The sequence below is a fragment of the Choloepus didactylus genome, chromosome X (genome assembly GCF_015220235.1).
Source record: "Choloepus didactylus isolate mChoDid1 chromosome X, mChoDid1.pri, whole genome shotgun sequence".
In the NCBI taxonomy this organism is placed as follows: Eukaryota; Metazoa; Chordata; class Mammalia; order Pilosa; family Megalonychidae; genus Choloepus; species Choloepus didactylus.
Window position 1 is genome coordinate 37,575,907 of NC_051334.1, and position 15,729 is coordinate 37,591,635.

At 41.2% G+C, this 15,729-nt stretch overlaps 1 protein-coding gene across 3 annotated transcripts in view; it reads left to right on the top strand.

Moving 5' to 3' along the window:
- The window catches only part of SYTL5 (synaptotagmin like 5), a 142,220-nt gene extending 127,784 nt beyond the window's left edge, over positions 1 to 14,436 (top strand). For 2 of the 3 annotated variants that reach the window (XM_037822511.1, XM_037822513.1), the window contains 3 exons: positions 4,304 to 4,439; positions 7,824 to 8,032; positions 9,109 to 9,737. In XM_037822511.1, the coding sequence (XP_037678439.1) occupies positions 4,304 to 4,439; positions 7,824 to 8,032; positions 9,109 to 9,251 (488 nt within the window). In that variant the 3' untranslated portion in view covers positions 9,252 to 9,737. Of the gene's footprint in view, positions 1 to 4,303; positions 4,440 to 7,823; positions 8,033 to 9,108; positions 9,738 to 13,685 lie in introns of those variants that run through there. The other variant, XM_037822512.1, reaches the window with a different exon arrangement.
- Positions 14,437 to 15,729: the final 1,293 nt, after the last annotated feature.

Below are 15,729 nucleotides of genomic sequence, written 5' to 3' on the forward strand. Positions count from 1 at the left end.
GAAACTTCCTCAACATGATAAAGAGCATATATGAAAAACCCACAGCCAGCATAGTACTCAATGGTGAGAGACTGAAAGCCTTCCCTCTAAGATCAGGAACAAGACAAGGATGCCCGCTGTCACCACTGTTATTCAACATTGTGCTGGAAGTGCTAGCCAGGGCAATCCGGCAAGACAAAGAAATAAAAGGCATCCAAATTGGAAAAGAAGAAGTAAAACTGTCATTGTTTGCAGATGATATGATCTTATATCTAGAAAACCCTGAGAAATCGACGATACAGCTACTAGAGCTAATAAACAAATTTAGCAAAGTAGCGGGATACAAGGTTAATGCACATAAGTCAGTAATGTTTCTATATGCTAGAAATGAACAAACTGAAGAGACACTCAAGGAAAAGATACCATTTTCAATAGCAACTAAAAAAATCAAGTACCTAGGAATAAACTTAACCAAAGATGTAAAAGACCTATACAAAGAAAACTACATAACTCTACTAAAAGAAATAGAAGGGGACCTTAAAAGATGGAAAAATATTCCATGTTCATGGATAGGAAGACTAAATGTCATTAAGATGTCAATTCTACCCAAACTCATCTACAGATTCAATGCAATCCCAATCAAAATTCCAACAACCTACTTTGCAGACTTGGAAAAGCTAGTTATCAAATTTATTTGGAAAGGGAAGATGCCTCGAATTGCTAAAGACACTCTAAAAAAGAAAAACGAAGTGGGAGGACTTACACTCCCTGACTTTGAAGCTTATTATAAAGCCACAGTTGCCAAAACAGCATGGTACTGGCACAAAGATAGACATACAGATCAATGGAATCAAATTGAGAATTCAGAGATAGACCCTCAGATCTATGGCTGACTGATCTTTGATAAGGCCCCCAAAGTCACTGAACTGAGCCATAATGGTCTTTTCAACAAATGGGGCTGGGAGAGTTGGATATCCATATCCAAAAGAATGAAAGAGGACCCCTACCTCACCCCCTACACAAAAATTAACTCAAAATGGACCAAAGATCTCAATATAAAAGAAAGTACCATAAAACTCCTAGAAGATAATGTAGGAAAACATCTTCAAGACCTTGTATTAGGCGGCCACTTCCTAGACTTTACACCCAAAGCACACGCAACAAAAGAGAAAATAGATAAATGGGAACTCCTCAAGCTTAGAAGTTTCTGCACCTCAAAGGAATTTCTCAAAAAGGTAAAGAGGCAGCCAACTCAATGGGAAAAAATTTTTGGAAACCATGTATCTGACAAAAGACTGATATCTTGCATATACAAAGAAATACTACAACTCAATGACAATAGTACAGACAGCCCAATTATAAAATGGGCAAAAGATATGAAAAGACAGTTCTCTGAAGAGGAAATACAAATGTCGAAGAAACACATGAAAAAATGTTCAGCTTCACTAGCTATTAGAGAGATGCAAATTAAGACCACAATGAGATACCATCGAACACCGGTTAGAATGGCTGCCATTAAACAAACAGGAAACTACAAATGCTGGAGGGGATGTGGAGAAATTGGAACTCTTATTCATTGTTGGTGGGACTGTATAATGGTTCAGCCACTCTGGAAGTCAGTCTGGCAGTTCCTTAGAAAACTAGATATAGAGCTACCATTCGATCCAGCGATTGCACTTCTCGGTATATACCCGGAAGATCGGAAAGCAGTGACACGAACAGATATCTGCACGCCAATGTTCATAGCAGCATTATTCACAATTGCCAAGAGATGGAAACAACCCAAATGTCCTTCAACAGATGAGTGGATAAATAAAATGTGGTATATACACACGATGGAATACTACACGGCAGTAAGAAGGAACGATCTCGTGAAACATATGACAACATGGATGAACCTTGAAGACATAATGCTGAGCGAAATAAGCCAGGCACAAAAAGAGAAATATTATATGCTACCACTAATGTGAACTTTGAAAAATGTAAAACAAATGGTTTTTAATGTAGAATGTAGGGGAACTAGCAGTAGAGAGCAATTAAGGAAGGGGGAACAATAATCCAAGAAGAACAGATAAGCTATTTAATGTTCTGGGGATGCCCAGAAATGACTATGGTCTGTTAAATTCTGATGGATATAGTAGGAACAAGTTCACAGAAATGTTGCTATATTATATAACTTTCTTGGGGTAAAGTAGGAACATGTTGGAAGTTAAGCAGTTATCTTAGGTTAGTTGTCTTTTTCTTACTCCCTTGTTATGGTCTCTCTGAAATGTTCTTTTATTGTATGTTTGTTTTCTTTTTAACTTTTTTTTTCATACAGTTGATTTAAAAAACAAGGGAAAGTTTAAAAAAAAAAAAAGAAAGAAAGAAAAACAAGGAAAAAAAAAAGATGTAGTGCCCCCTTGAGGAGCCTGTGGAGAGTGAAGGAAAAAAAAAAGATGTAGTGCCCCCTTGAGGAGCCTGTGGAGAGTGCAGGGGTATTCGCCTAACCCACCTCCATGGTTGCTAACATGACCACAGACATAGGGGACTGGTGGTTTGATGGGTTGAGCCCTCTACCATAAGTTTTACCCTTGGGAAGATGGTTGCTGCAAAGGAGAGGCTAGGCCTCCCTATATTTGTGCCCAAGAGTCTCCTCCTGAATGCCTCTTTGTTGCTCAGATGTGGCCCTCTCTCTCTGGCTAAGCCAACTTGAAAGGTGAAATCACTGCCCTCCCCCCTACGTGGGATCAGACACCCAGGGGAGTGAATCTCCCTGGCAACGTAGAATATGACTCCCGGGGAGGAATGTAGACCCGGCATCGTGGGACGGAGAACATCTTCTTGACCAAAGGGGGGATGTGAAAGGAAATGAAATAAGCTTCAGTGGCAGAGAGATTCCAAAACGAGCCGAGAGGTCACTCTGGAGGGCACTCTTACGCACACTTTAGACAACCCTTTTTAGGTTCTAAAGAATTGGGGTAGCTGGTGGTGGATACCTGAAACTATCAAACTACAACCCAGAACCCATGAATCTCGAAGACAGCTGTATAAAAATGTAGCTTATGAGGGGTGACAATGGGATTGGGAAAGCCATAAGGACCACACTCCACTTTGTCTAGTTTATGGATGGATGAGTAGAAAAATAGGGGAAGGAAACAAACAAACAAACAGACAAAGGTACCCAGTGTTCTTTTTTACTTCAATTGCTCTTTTTCACTCTAATTATTATTCTTGTTATTTTTGTGTGTGTGCTAATGAAGGTGTCAGGGATTGATTTAGGTGATGAATGTACAACTATGTAATGGTACTGTAAACAATCGAAAGTACGATTTGTTGTGTATGACTGCGTGGTATGTGAATATATCTCAATAAAATGATGATAAAAAAAAGAAACCAGCCTTGATGATGAGATTTGTTTCCTGGCAGTTCCAGAGATATAGGATTTTCCCCCAGGGCAGGGTGAGGGGTCGGGTTGTGGGTAGGGAGGTGTAGGAAGCTGCTGTCTGGATTTACCACATTCACAGCTAACTCAGGGACCCAGCACCCAGAATGCAGATAGAGTCAACTTGTAAATCCCTCTTGCCCTTCTCCTTCCATCACCTCCTACAGGCTGCCTCCTCTACCTTTCCATTCCCTGTCACACTCTCCAGTGTGACCTTAGACAAGTAACTTATTATCTACAGGTCTCAGTTTCCTCACTTCATAGGGATGTTGTAAGGATTAAATACGTTCAAACATGTAAAGTACTTAAAACAGTGCTAAATAAAGTGGCGGTTGTTCGTGTTGGGCATATTTCAGTGGAATAAAAATGGGAAGTGGGAAGGAGTTCTCCCTCACCCAAAAGATTTAATTGCTTCTGGGCTATAGTCTCTAGAAATGGTACTGGAGTTGACAATTTACAGAGCTAGGAGGGGGTTACAAAATGTTCTCTTTTGGAGTCTTGATGCTTGTGACAAGCTTTCATTGTGGCCTTTGCTCACTAAGAGCAGGAATGTGGCCCAGGCAGCTCTCAGGGGCCTTTCCATTCCTATCACTGTTTACCCTGTGAAAAGCTACCCCTTGAAGGGGAGTATTCAAAGGTTAAAATTTATTTCTTCTTTTTTTTTTTCAACAAACACAACTCATAAGGCCTATCTTAAAGGAATCCAATGGGATAAAAAGACATTTAAATGAATTCGTGCAAAAATATACAATTAGGATAAGACCCAAATCAGTTAGCAAATGAAATAAATCTTTGCAGATTTTCTTTGTAAGTTTTGAAATGGAATCCATGATCTCTCCCTTTTCCCTCTCCTCTCCTCTCCTCTCCCGTACTCTCCTTTCCTTTTGGTGGCTGATGCAGGAAAGAAGACTTCTAAAAAAGGAAAGAAGAAGGAATCGCCTGTAATCTCTGGAGGAGTCTTAGAAGTGTTCATCAAAGAGGCCAAGAATTTGACAGCAGTGAAGTCAGGAGGCACTTCTGATAGTTTTGTGAAGGGGTAATTTTGTTTCAGCTCATTTTAGATGATATTAATGGGAGGTGAAAGCACCTGTGATCCACAAGACAATGATGGCTGTGAGGCTTCTATGCTCTGCTTATTGGACATGTATTAGGAAAAATCTACCCTTGAATCCTGGCTCTAACATCTACACCAATACGAGTGTAGGGGAACTGCTTATTCCAGCTTTGACCCTGTTTCCAGCATATTTCAGGGGTGTCTACCACTCTCACCCTCCAGACTGGCAAAATTTCCTGTAAGATACGATTTCATTTCTTGGAGGGGTAAAAAGTATCATTTTCTACAGCTAATATATTTTTATTGTGCTTTGTTGTCATTTATTCTGGCAGTATGTAACAACAGCAAAAAGATTTGATCCTTGCTGTTTTGCTTTCTTGGGGGAAATTGTACATAGTGAAGATGTCAGAGTACCCTCCCTGAAGATATCCAGTGGAGAGTGCTTTGGGGGAGCCCTGGATCCACCCTCCAGGCATTTGTGTCCACTTTGTGGAGTATAGGGCAGCTTCTTGTGGAAATATAGCCCTTTAAATGGCCATTCTTGCCCATTCTAATCAATCCAAATAGGAAATCCCTCTTGATTCCTGACTATTTGAGATTTTCCCCCTGGGATTAGTGGAACTTGGACAAAAATGATATTTTTCATTCATTCAAACAGCATACAAATGTACATACACTGAGCACCCATTGCCATGCTGTTCCGGTTTGCTAATGCTTCTGGAATGCAAAACACCAGAAATGGATTGGCTTTTATAAAGGGGGTTTATTTGGTTACACATTACAGTCTTAAGGCCATAAAGTGTCCAAGGTAAGGCATCAACAAAGGGTACCTTCACTGGAGAAAGGCCATTGGCATCTGGAAAACCTCTCTTAGCTGGGAAGGCACATGGCTGGTGTCTGCTTGCTCCTAGGTTGTGTTTCAGCTCCTCTCTCAGCAGCTCCTGTGCGTTCCTCAAAGTGTCCCTCGTGGCTGCAGCTTCTCTTCAAAATGTCACTCTCAGTTGCTCTCCAAAATGTCACTCACAGCTGCTCTGTATTTGGACCTGTGTGGCTCTTTTTAAAGTACTCCAGTGATCCAATAAACACCCACCCTGAATGGGTGGGGCAAAACCTCCATAGAAATAATTCAATGAAAGGTCTCACCCACAGTTGATTGAGTCATATCTCCATGGAAACACTGAATCCATAGGTTCCAACCTAATCAACACTAATATGTCTGCCTCCACAAGACTGCATCAAAGATAATGGCATTTTGGGGGACAAAATACATCCAAACTGGCACACATGCCAAGTCTTACAGTTTCAAAAATAATTAAGACATGGTACCTACCTTCAAGGAGTGCCATGGTGCCCAGGAGGTAAAAGAAAGTCCCATGAGGCCAAGCCATGAGTTTAATTCTTTGTGTCAAAGTGACAGAATTGCTCCTCTCCTCAAGCCCACTTAGAAAACTGCAATTTCCTTACAGGGAAATGAATCAAACCTTTTCCCTCACATGTTCTAACTTTGTTAGAGCCAATAATGAGGAGAAGCAGATGTCAGGGGTTTCCCTGCTGGTGAGTGTGTGTGCCTGAATCCCGGTCCATCTGTCCTTCACTCCTTCTCTCAGTAGGTTTAAGCACAGAGGAGATGTTTTCTGTGGATCTTGTCTTTGCAATTTGCCTCCCTGGCCCCACCATCCAATTCAGGCCCCTGCTGCTCACTGTCTGGTGAGATGAGGGTGTGCCCTCTGACGTACAGCCTCATTGTTGCCTTGCAGGGATGATTTATCTTCTGAAACAGTTTTCACTTTATTATATTGAAAATTCATGAAGGAGAAATAATAAAGGACAGTGTCTTTGTTCGGTAAAGAAAATAAAAAAGCCAGTGACTTTTTAGTAAATTCTTTCCCCAGCTATACTTAAACATTGAACGGATTTTAAAAGGACCTGAAATGTTTTTTAAAATAGAGAGCATGCAAGAGAGCAAGAATATAACCTTCTGAAAAGTTTTATACTGTAAATATATCAGTTAAGATTGGGTTTGTCTGTGAGCCAAAATAACAGTGGCTTAATTAAGCAAGACAAAAGTTTTTTTTTCCCTCTCACACGTAAACAAAGGCTGAAGGTAAGGTATCCAGAGCAGGTATGGGGGCATTATGATTATCAGGGACCCAGGTTTCTTCTATGTTGTTATGCCTCCCACTTCACAGGCCAAGATAGCTTCTCGAGTTTCAGCTATCCCATCCAAATTCCTGCTGGCAAGATACTTTTCAGAAGTTTCATGCAGAACTGCTTCTTACATACCATTGGCCAAAATTTAGTCACAAGGATATACTAGCTGCAAGGGAGACTGGGAAATGTAGTTTTTATTCTGGGCAGCCTTGTACCCAGCTAAAAAGCATGGCTTTTATTAGAGAAAAATAAAGGGCTGATGGATATTGGGAGATAACAAGCAGTCTTTGCTTGTTAAATGAAATGAAATGAAATCTCAAGTGCCCTAATGTTTCCTCTTTATTGTAAGGTCATTTCTTTTGTGGTATTTTTCATTTTTATTTGATGTACTAATTCCATGTACACACCTGTCTCCTTTCCTAAGGTACGCACTCTAAAGGGAAGACAAAGTCATATTCATCACATACCTACAGCTTAGTACAGAGCCTTGACAATAGAAGAGAAGGCCTGGGTGCAGGTGTTTTATTTGAGAAAAGATCCCAGGAAGTGCCAATAAGAGAGTGGAGAAAATCAGACAGGGAATGGAAGAAAGCTGATAAAAGCTACGTTAATCAGCAGGTTACCTCTGTGGGCAACTGGAGCTCAATCCTACTGGGGAACCCATGAGGGACTCTATGGAATGTTCTTTAGAATCATCCCTCTGTGGGACGGGGAAGCTGGGGAATTCATCCACTGTTTCCCAAAACTCATTGGTTGAGGGTTATGCCAGCAATTCCAGGCTACCCCTTTACAGCCCTGAATTGGGGAAACTGAGGTAAGAAGCTGTCATCATGCCAGGATCTGCCCATCCTGGCTGCGAGTCAACTCAGAGGTGGACCTAGAGGATATGATGCAGGGCATCCAGTAACATCTGCCAGAGAAAGTATTCTTGTTTCAAGATGGGCAAAAAGACAAAAATCGGGTTTGAAAGGAGAGCAAGGTCATTTTACTATGGCCTCACTTAAGACAAATAAATGAGGCCACTAAGTAGATCCAGATTTAAGCATATAAAAACCTGGGAGAGAAAATCAAATACACATATCACACTTAAACACACACACACACACACACACACACACACACACCAGGAATTGTGGGAAATCCAAATGACTACTCAAGGATGTCATTCTCTGCATCCTGTCTCACTGATGGTTTGATTGTTTTTTTCTCCTGCAGCTACCTGCTCCCTGATGATAGCAAAGCCTCCAAGCACAAAACTCTGGTAATAAAGAAGAGTGTTAACCCTCAATGGAATCACACTTTCACATTCAGTGGCCTGCATCCCCAGGATATAAAGAATGTTTGCCTGGAACTTACAATCTGGGACAAGGAGGCCTTCTCCAGCAACATCTTCTTGGGAGGAGTTCGTTTGAATACTGGAAGTGGTGAGGGACTTGGTGGGAGCTCTGACATGGTCTGTGACTGGGCATAGGGCAGGGGTGTGGTTTCTGGAGGTGTGATATCAGATATAGTTTCGGCTGTAGTTGACTCCTGAAATTACCACAGATGATGCATTTCTTTATGTAAGGGTCTGTTCATTGTTAAAATACACATATTAGTACTGTAATTTTTTATCTTTAGGCTGGAAGGTTGGGAGGTATATACTTAGTCCTTTCACAGAGTATCATTTACACTTTAGTCTAAGTGAATTTCAAGTACTTCCTTGGGCCTTACTTCAGGTTTTGCTCGGGAGAGGATCGCCAAGACAGCACAAGCTTCTGATAGAGGAGGGAGGGGCTTCCAATACCAATTTTACTTCATCCTCTCCTCAGTTCTGCCTAGAACTTAGAGCTATTATTCATAGTGGTTGAATTGAAAGGAAATCAACTTCTCCTTAAAAAATGACCTTTAGTTTTGTTCACACAGGTCATAGAAACACACCATTGATGCCATAAGACACAACTGTAACTGAGTGAATTGGAAAAAAGCTTACAAATAGATAATCAGCAGAGCACATGCAGTTCCCCAAACTCCCATAGCTTAGGCCAGACATAGATGCACCATTGTCCACATTCCTGTAGAGAAAGACCCCACTCCTATAATGTTCTACTTATTCATAGAGTAAGGGGAGCTAAGAATAGTAATGCCACTGAAATGATGTAAACTTCCCAGGCCAGAGACATGGCCTTGTTAGGAAAGGAGAGCCGTGAGCCCAGTTTGGTCTGTTCTTCAGTCAAATTGACTCAGTCCAGATGAGCCAGCTCTCTGCTATACTACCAAAAGGGGAAGGAAACAAACCTCCAGGGCCATCCTGATTTGTCTGTCATCATCTAGGCACAAGAGAGTAGTGCAGGTGGCAAAGGATTTGTTTCATTCTAACACCAATCATTAGATGTGGGGAGAAGGAACAAGCCAGTGAAGGGTTCTCCAGTTAGAAGACCTCCACATCCTCCTTGGAGGTTGAGAGATGCCTTCCAGAAGATCATCTGTGAAGTGTAATGCTCCCCTTTCCCTTCTTCAGGTGTGAGCCATGGAAAGAATGTGGATTGGATGGACTCTCAAGGGGAAGAGCAACGCCTTTGGCAGAAGATGGCCAGCAACCCTGGGACTCCTGTAGAAGGTGTACTCATGCTCCGTTCTAGCATGGGGAAGCGTAGGCTCTGAAGGGACCAGATCTCTGAGAATGAAGCTCCCAGGAACTATCTAGTTGACGTTTCCTACCAGTAACAGGCTTGGTACATGGGATTCTGCTTCCCTGCCTTTTCTCACCTGAGAATGTTGACACATGAGGGGAGAGATGGGGGTGTTCTGAACATTTAAGGTCTTGCTGAGTGCCTTAAAAAAGCATGTATCTCTATATGTCCATGGACCAGGGCCTTCAGGGTTAGATAATAGAAAGTGTACCACACTCTCCTGTCAACAAGCAAATCGTGCAATGATTCATAGGCTTTATATCATAAGGGAAATGGCACAAGCTTACCTGAAACCACAATTGAGATTGGGGGTCCCTACCCTTTTTCTAATCATGAGTTACTTTAAGATTCCCTCAAGTGGTTTGGGAGAAAATGGGGCCACTGGAATACAGACTACCTGGAGAATTAGAAAGGATCCTGGCCACTCTTTGCTAACCCTAGGAATCCTCATGATTCAAAGAAGGTGTGGTGGGGATGGTGAGGGGGAGGGGGTGGAGTGTGTGTGGCACTGGTATCATAACAATCTTGTGGATTGATCGAGTAAGGTGTCAAGATGGACTGACAAGGTTTCCTATGGTGACTGTATAATTTATCATCTAAATCAGTCCATATTTGAGGTGAAGAGACCGAAGGAATTACCTCAAGACAACAGATGTAAACCAGGATTGGCCTGGGCAAATGTGGATATAAGGCCAGTCTAGCTAGGACCTGTCTATTAGAGACCTCTGTTGTAAACATTTATTTTAGGAAATATCCTAAGCCATTAACTTAAAGGGAATCATAAATAATATTAATCTATAAACCTTTTCACATTTTATTTATTGATGTGACCAATTTAGTGGAAAGGGAGGTACTCTACCTACTCTTTCAATTTTGTCCCACTTCTGCCCTTTTATGGGATGTAGTCATGGGCCCTATTTACTCTCTTCCCCTCATTTTCTCCTTCCATGTGTTTTTGCTATCTCCTTCTGTATTGGTTAGTTATTGCCGTAATAATGTGAGTAACAATTCACCCCCAAAGTAAGCAGTTTAGAATAACAATCCTTTATTCTCATGGTTATGTTGGGGGCTGGGACAGCTCTACTTCCTGCTGCAAGCCTGAGGGTCTGGGTCTGCGGCTCATGTCTCATCTCCTTTGGGCCAGAGGAATAGCCAGAGCATGTTCTTCCCATGTTGATGGCAGAGATGCAAGAAGATGAGCCCAAGTACATTTTGAGCCCCTGCTTGTGTCATGTATCTTGATATCTTGTTGGCTAAAAGAAGTTACACTAGCCAAGCCCAAAATCAAGGTGCAGGGAAACACACGTTGCCTAGAAAAAAAACATGACAAGAGTGAGCATGCAGGAAGGGATAAAGAATTGAGGCCACTAGTTCAATCTGTCATACCTTCTGTCATCTGGAATTTCCGCTGCTTGAGACACCAAACTTGAACACAAAGGTAGTTAAAGCTGGAAGGGAACTCAGACCTGGCTGCTCATTTTGAAGATTCAAAGCCTGAATCAGAGAGAGCTGAAATGACTTGTCCAAAGTCATATAGAAGCTGTGTCCAAATTTAGACTTAAATCCATGGTGTGACTCCCAGGCTTTCCCAAGGATTACTTTCCACCATAATCCTTGGCATGATCCTATACTTATCAGGATAGACAGGAGGAAAAAGTACCAGGGAAAGTGGGGCACAGTCTGATTATTCAAGTATGAACATACCTGACTCAGTCTTACTCCGGAGTCATATTCTAGTGCCTTGCCTCATCTTGGCATTTGAATTTATATCTAAAAAGAAACTTAAAAGAGGAGAAACAGAATTTTACCAAAGAATAGCAGCTATAAAATACCCAAAATAAAAATCCATTAGCATTGGGATCAGGGTCCTAGGCAGACTTGGAATCGATAATAAACAGCATTGCTGATTCTATAAAGGCTTCGAGTTATCTAATGGCTGTCACATAAGTGATCATTGCATTTATTATTTTGGCCAAGCCTCATGCATGCCCTTTATGTGTGCAAAAGCCATGTTAGCGCCTTGCCTCATCTTGGCATTTGAATTTGTATCTAAAAAGAAACTTAAAAGAGGAGAAACAGAATTTTACCAAAGAATAGCAGCTATAAAATACCCAAAGCAAAAATCCATTAGCATTGGGATCAGGGTCCTAGGCAGACTTGGAATCGATAATAAACAGCATTGCTGATTCTATAAAGGCTTCGCGTTATCTAATGGCTGTCACATAAGTGATCATTGCATTTATTATTTTGGCCAAGCCTCATGCATGCCCTTTATGTGTGCAAAAGCCATGTTCTGTGTCACACATCATGCGGTAAGAACTCCCTTTCCAGTCATCTTTGGCCAGGAGAATGCAAAACCCAGATTTAAAAGCACTGACTTAGAAGACAAGAGACCTGAGGCTCTGCAATAGACCAGTTTTGTGGCCTTAGAAATTTCATGAAACCGTGCTGGGTCCCTGTTTTCTCATTAAATTCACATCTCCAACCCAGACCCAAATCCCACTGCCTAGATGACATCTCCACCAGGATAGCTCACGTTTTCAACACATTCAAAACGGAACTCTTTATCTCACCGTCTCCCTCTCACCCATGTGTTTCTACTCCAGTGTGTCCTCTCTCGGTACCTAGTACCATCATCCACCCAGTAACACTAACTGGGCAACTGGGAGTGAGCATTCATTTCTGCCTCCTAAATATCTCTAGAGCCTAAGTCACTCCATCTCCATGGCACCACCCCAGTCTAACCCACAATCACCCCTCTCTTATTTCCACAGTCCCATAACTGCTCTCTACGCAGTCAACTGTTGCCCTCCCTCGATCCATTTTCCATACTGTAGGCAGAGTGATTTTTTTCCATGTTACCAAAACGTTTTCAAACATACCAAGGAGCTGAAAGAATTTCAAAGTGAACACCTCCATACCCACCACTGAAATTCACCATTTACCTTTGGGATTTGACTGCACTTACTTAACATATTCTGTCTGTCCATCTCCAGAGTGATCTTTTAAAAACTGCAAATCTGATCATGCTTTAAAGCCTTCCGTGTCTTTCCATTGCCCTGAGAATAAAATCTAAATTTTGCACATAGCATGCCAGGCCCTGCATGATATGGCTTCTGTCTCCTCTCCAGCTTGGCCCAGGCCATGCATCCCCTCCCCTTTTTGTCAGCCACACTGCTAATCTTTCTTCTTCTCGATTGTCCCGGGCTCTATCCCACCTCATGCCATTGCTGGGAATGCTCTTGCTCCTTCTCATTGGCCTCGTTCCCATCTATCATTCAAGTCTGGCTTAAATGTCACCTCCTCGGGAAAGCCTTCTCGGATCACCCCCTGCCTGACTGGTTCATGGAATCCTGTCTCTAGTTCTCCTTCACTGCACATGTCACAATTATAATAAATTATTTACATAATGAGTCCTTTAATGTCTGTGCCTGTCCCCCCAACACATCCTAGAATGTAAAATTCAGAAGGGCAGAGACTATATTTTTTCATGGCTATATCCTCAGTGCTTGGTTCAGAGTAGATAATCAAAAAATATTTATGGAATAAATGAAAGTGAAAAAATGTAACATCGTAAAGTGTTAGACCAGTAGGTACCTTTAGAGACCACCTCTTCTAACCCCCACTTAACAGATAAGGCCCACAAAGATTTAAAAAAAAAACACCTTCAAATATGCTTTAAAGGCAGCCTTTCTACAAGCACTGTAGTTACAACCCTAGACAGTCAGTCCCAGCCTGTCTTGGCACCAATAAAGGCACTAATTGTGCTCTCCAGCACAGCATACCAGCTTCCTGGAAGAAGAGGCCATGGCCTTGCCTTGGATCATCCTGCTCCTTGTTGGGAGATCTGAACTCTTATTTTTCCCTTAGTTGCATCAGAGGTTACTATTTGAGTATTCATCCTTTGCATAGTCAAGTTTTAAAGGGGCAGGGACAAGGTTGAAAGCCTGACTCTATCAGTTTGTAAATAGCGTCAGCAGGTCTCTTGGAAAATTCTGGCTTATCAGCTCTCATTTCACACTTGAGTTGTTAATATCACTGGAATCATCAGGGTGTAGATATACCAGGTCACCTGAAAACAAAATAATGATATCTTGACAAATTTTTGTATTCTTCACCTCCTTTTCCTTAAGAAACTTACACTAATACGTGACCAATGATAATTAAGTACTTAAGTGACCCCTGACAGAATTGAGCCTATCTGATTCAGGGTAATATTAGTCACATCATCACCTGCGACTCCAATGTTTAGATTTGGTTGTGGAGGAGAAATCCATAGAAAAAATAGAGCAAACCCCACGTTTAGAAGAAAAGCAGATTAAAATATCAAGTCCCAGAAATGTCCAAGAGCGCGGGCCTGTGGAATTTTGGGTGGTGATCAATGTTTGTTTTTTCTTCCATGTAGATATTTCACATTAAACTGAGCCTTGCCTCTGGCAGTTGGCAGAAAGGATTTCCTCCTACAATGGTGTCATTGATGGCCTCTGAAATTAGAAAAGGAAAGAAATAGTAGGAGGAAGTCTACGCCGGCAAAACAGTAACAAAAATTGGATCGGTGAAGGTTTGAACAATAGCCAGGGAAATTGGGACACAGTAAGGATTCCAAAGGATTATCTGAATCATCTGGATTGTGAATTTAATATATTTATTCCAGAGTCCTGATCCAAAGCTACTGAACCAAAATCCCCAGAAATCTCCATCATTTTTATTAAGCATATTTATCAAATTGTGTTCCATCACTTCTAATACAGGTGGATCACAGTTTGAGAAACACTGCATCGGAGGACAGATTAGCTAAACTGTATTTTCAGACTAACTCTGTCATGATGGATGCTTGGATTTGGCTTTGAAGTAGTCTCTCTTTTGGCTAATCTGGAGATGATTAATTTAAAGCAACCGTGGTGAGGAGCAGAGTCTAGTTTAGCTCAAATCTTGACTCGCCTGCTTAACCAACCATGTGACCTCAATTAAGTTAATTATCCACTCGGGGCCTTAACTCTTCTGGGGATGGGGGTTCCTTTCATATTTGGAAAAGGGAAGTAGAATATATAATTTGTATTCCCTATAAATGACAAAAAAAAAAAAACTGATATAGAATAGTAGATCATGTTTTTCTCCCCAATATTTCAGCACAAGGAGAAAACTGCCCTTACCTTGCTTTCCTTTTTCACTGTATCAGGCAGAACTTAATATGGTGAGTAAATAAAATATTTCATTCAAATAATTAAAGCAAAACAACTTATTATTGGCATTTGTTGAAGAAAAAGTGTCTCATGATGGCAGAGAACTAGATATGTGTTTGAATCTAAATATTTTATTTTTACTTCTTCGTTGTTAGATACACTTAATTTTGAGAAGGAATCTGATTGTCCCTTCGAAGCATTTTTTTTTTTTATTTAGCCTAAGGTTCATTTTGTCTTCAGAAAGTTGAAACTTCTTTGTGAAAATCCACAGGAATTGATGAGTTGCAAAAATAAGACTTATTTTTAAATCTTTCTCATTTGGAAGCAAATAAAGAAAGGAGCCATTCGATTACAAAGCAGTCCCATCATTCATTGTTGAACTGTGGTTAAAACGACTGAGAGTTAGGGATATATTTTCTTTTTGTCTTTTCCTAGTCTTCATTATTCATACATGGACATTTTGAGAGAGTTCATTGGCTTTCAGTTGATGTGAAGAAAGTGTTATCTGGACTTTTCTTGAATCTTCTTGTCTTTGATCTTGCCCACCACCTCCAGCTAATTTTTCCTTCTCAATAGCTAAATATATTCTTCTTACATTGTCCCCGAGGCTGATAAGGTGAACACCAGAATCTTAGGAGATGCCCTTAAGCTTTTTTCCACATGGATTTATGGAAATATGATCATTCATTTTCAGCTCTCCCCTATCACCTCAGGACCCAGCTCTGTTAGAATTATTAAAGCATCTGAATGCATAATCAAGTTGAGGGGTCGGTTGTTCAGGACGCTGCTCAGGATGCCAAATTATAAGGGTCATTAAACATCTCTGGAAATGTAATTAGGTGGAGAACTCCTCTTAGGAAGAATCTGGCATTGGCAAGGAGAAATAATGTCTGCTTGAGTAAAAAGGTGAGGTAGAGACCCCCATGCTTGAAGAGCAATTCATGGTTGATAAGTTGCCTTCTAAGGAGGGCACGTTTGGTTAAAGACAGGGATTCTGTATTGCTGAATATATAAAGTTTGGGCCAGAGCTGAGTTGCTAAGGACATAGAGAATATGGGGGGGGGGGGGGGTGTCTTTCCTGGAGACCTCCTTCATATCCCTTACCCTAGGGAGGTGTTCCAGAAATAAATGTTGTACAAATATTTAAAGAACATCTGGAGGGGCAACATATCATCAGCCCAAGTATCGGCCCAGCTCTGCGAATGCACTAAGTAATTTTCTAGGCTCTGCCAGAAACTGGGTCACCTACATGTGGGTATGTAATTT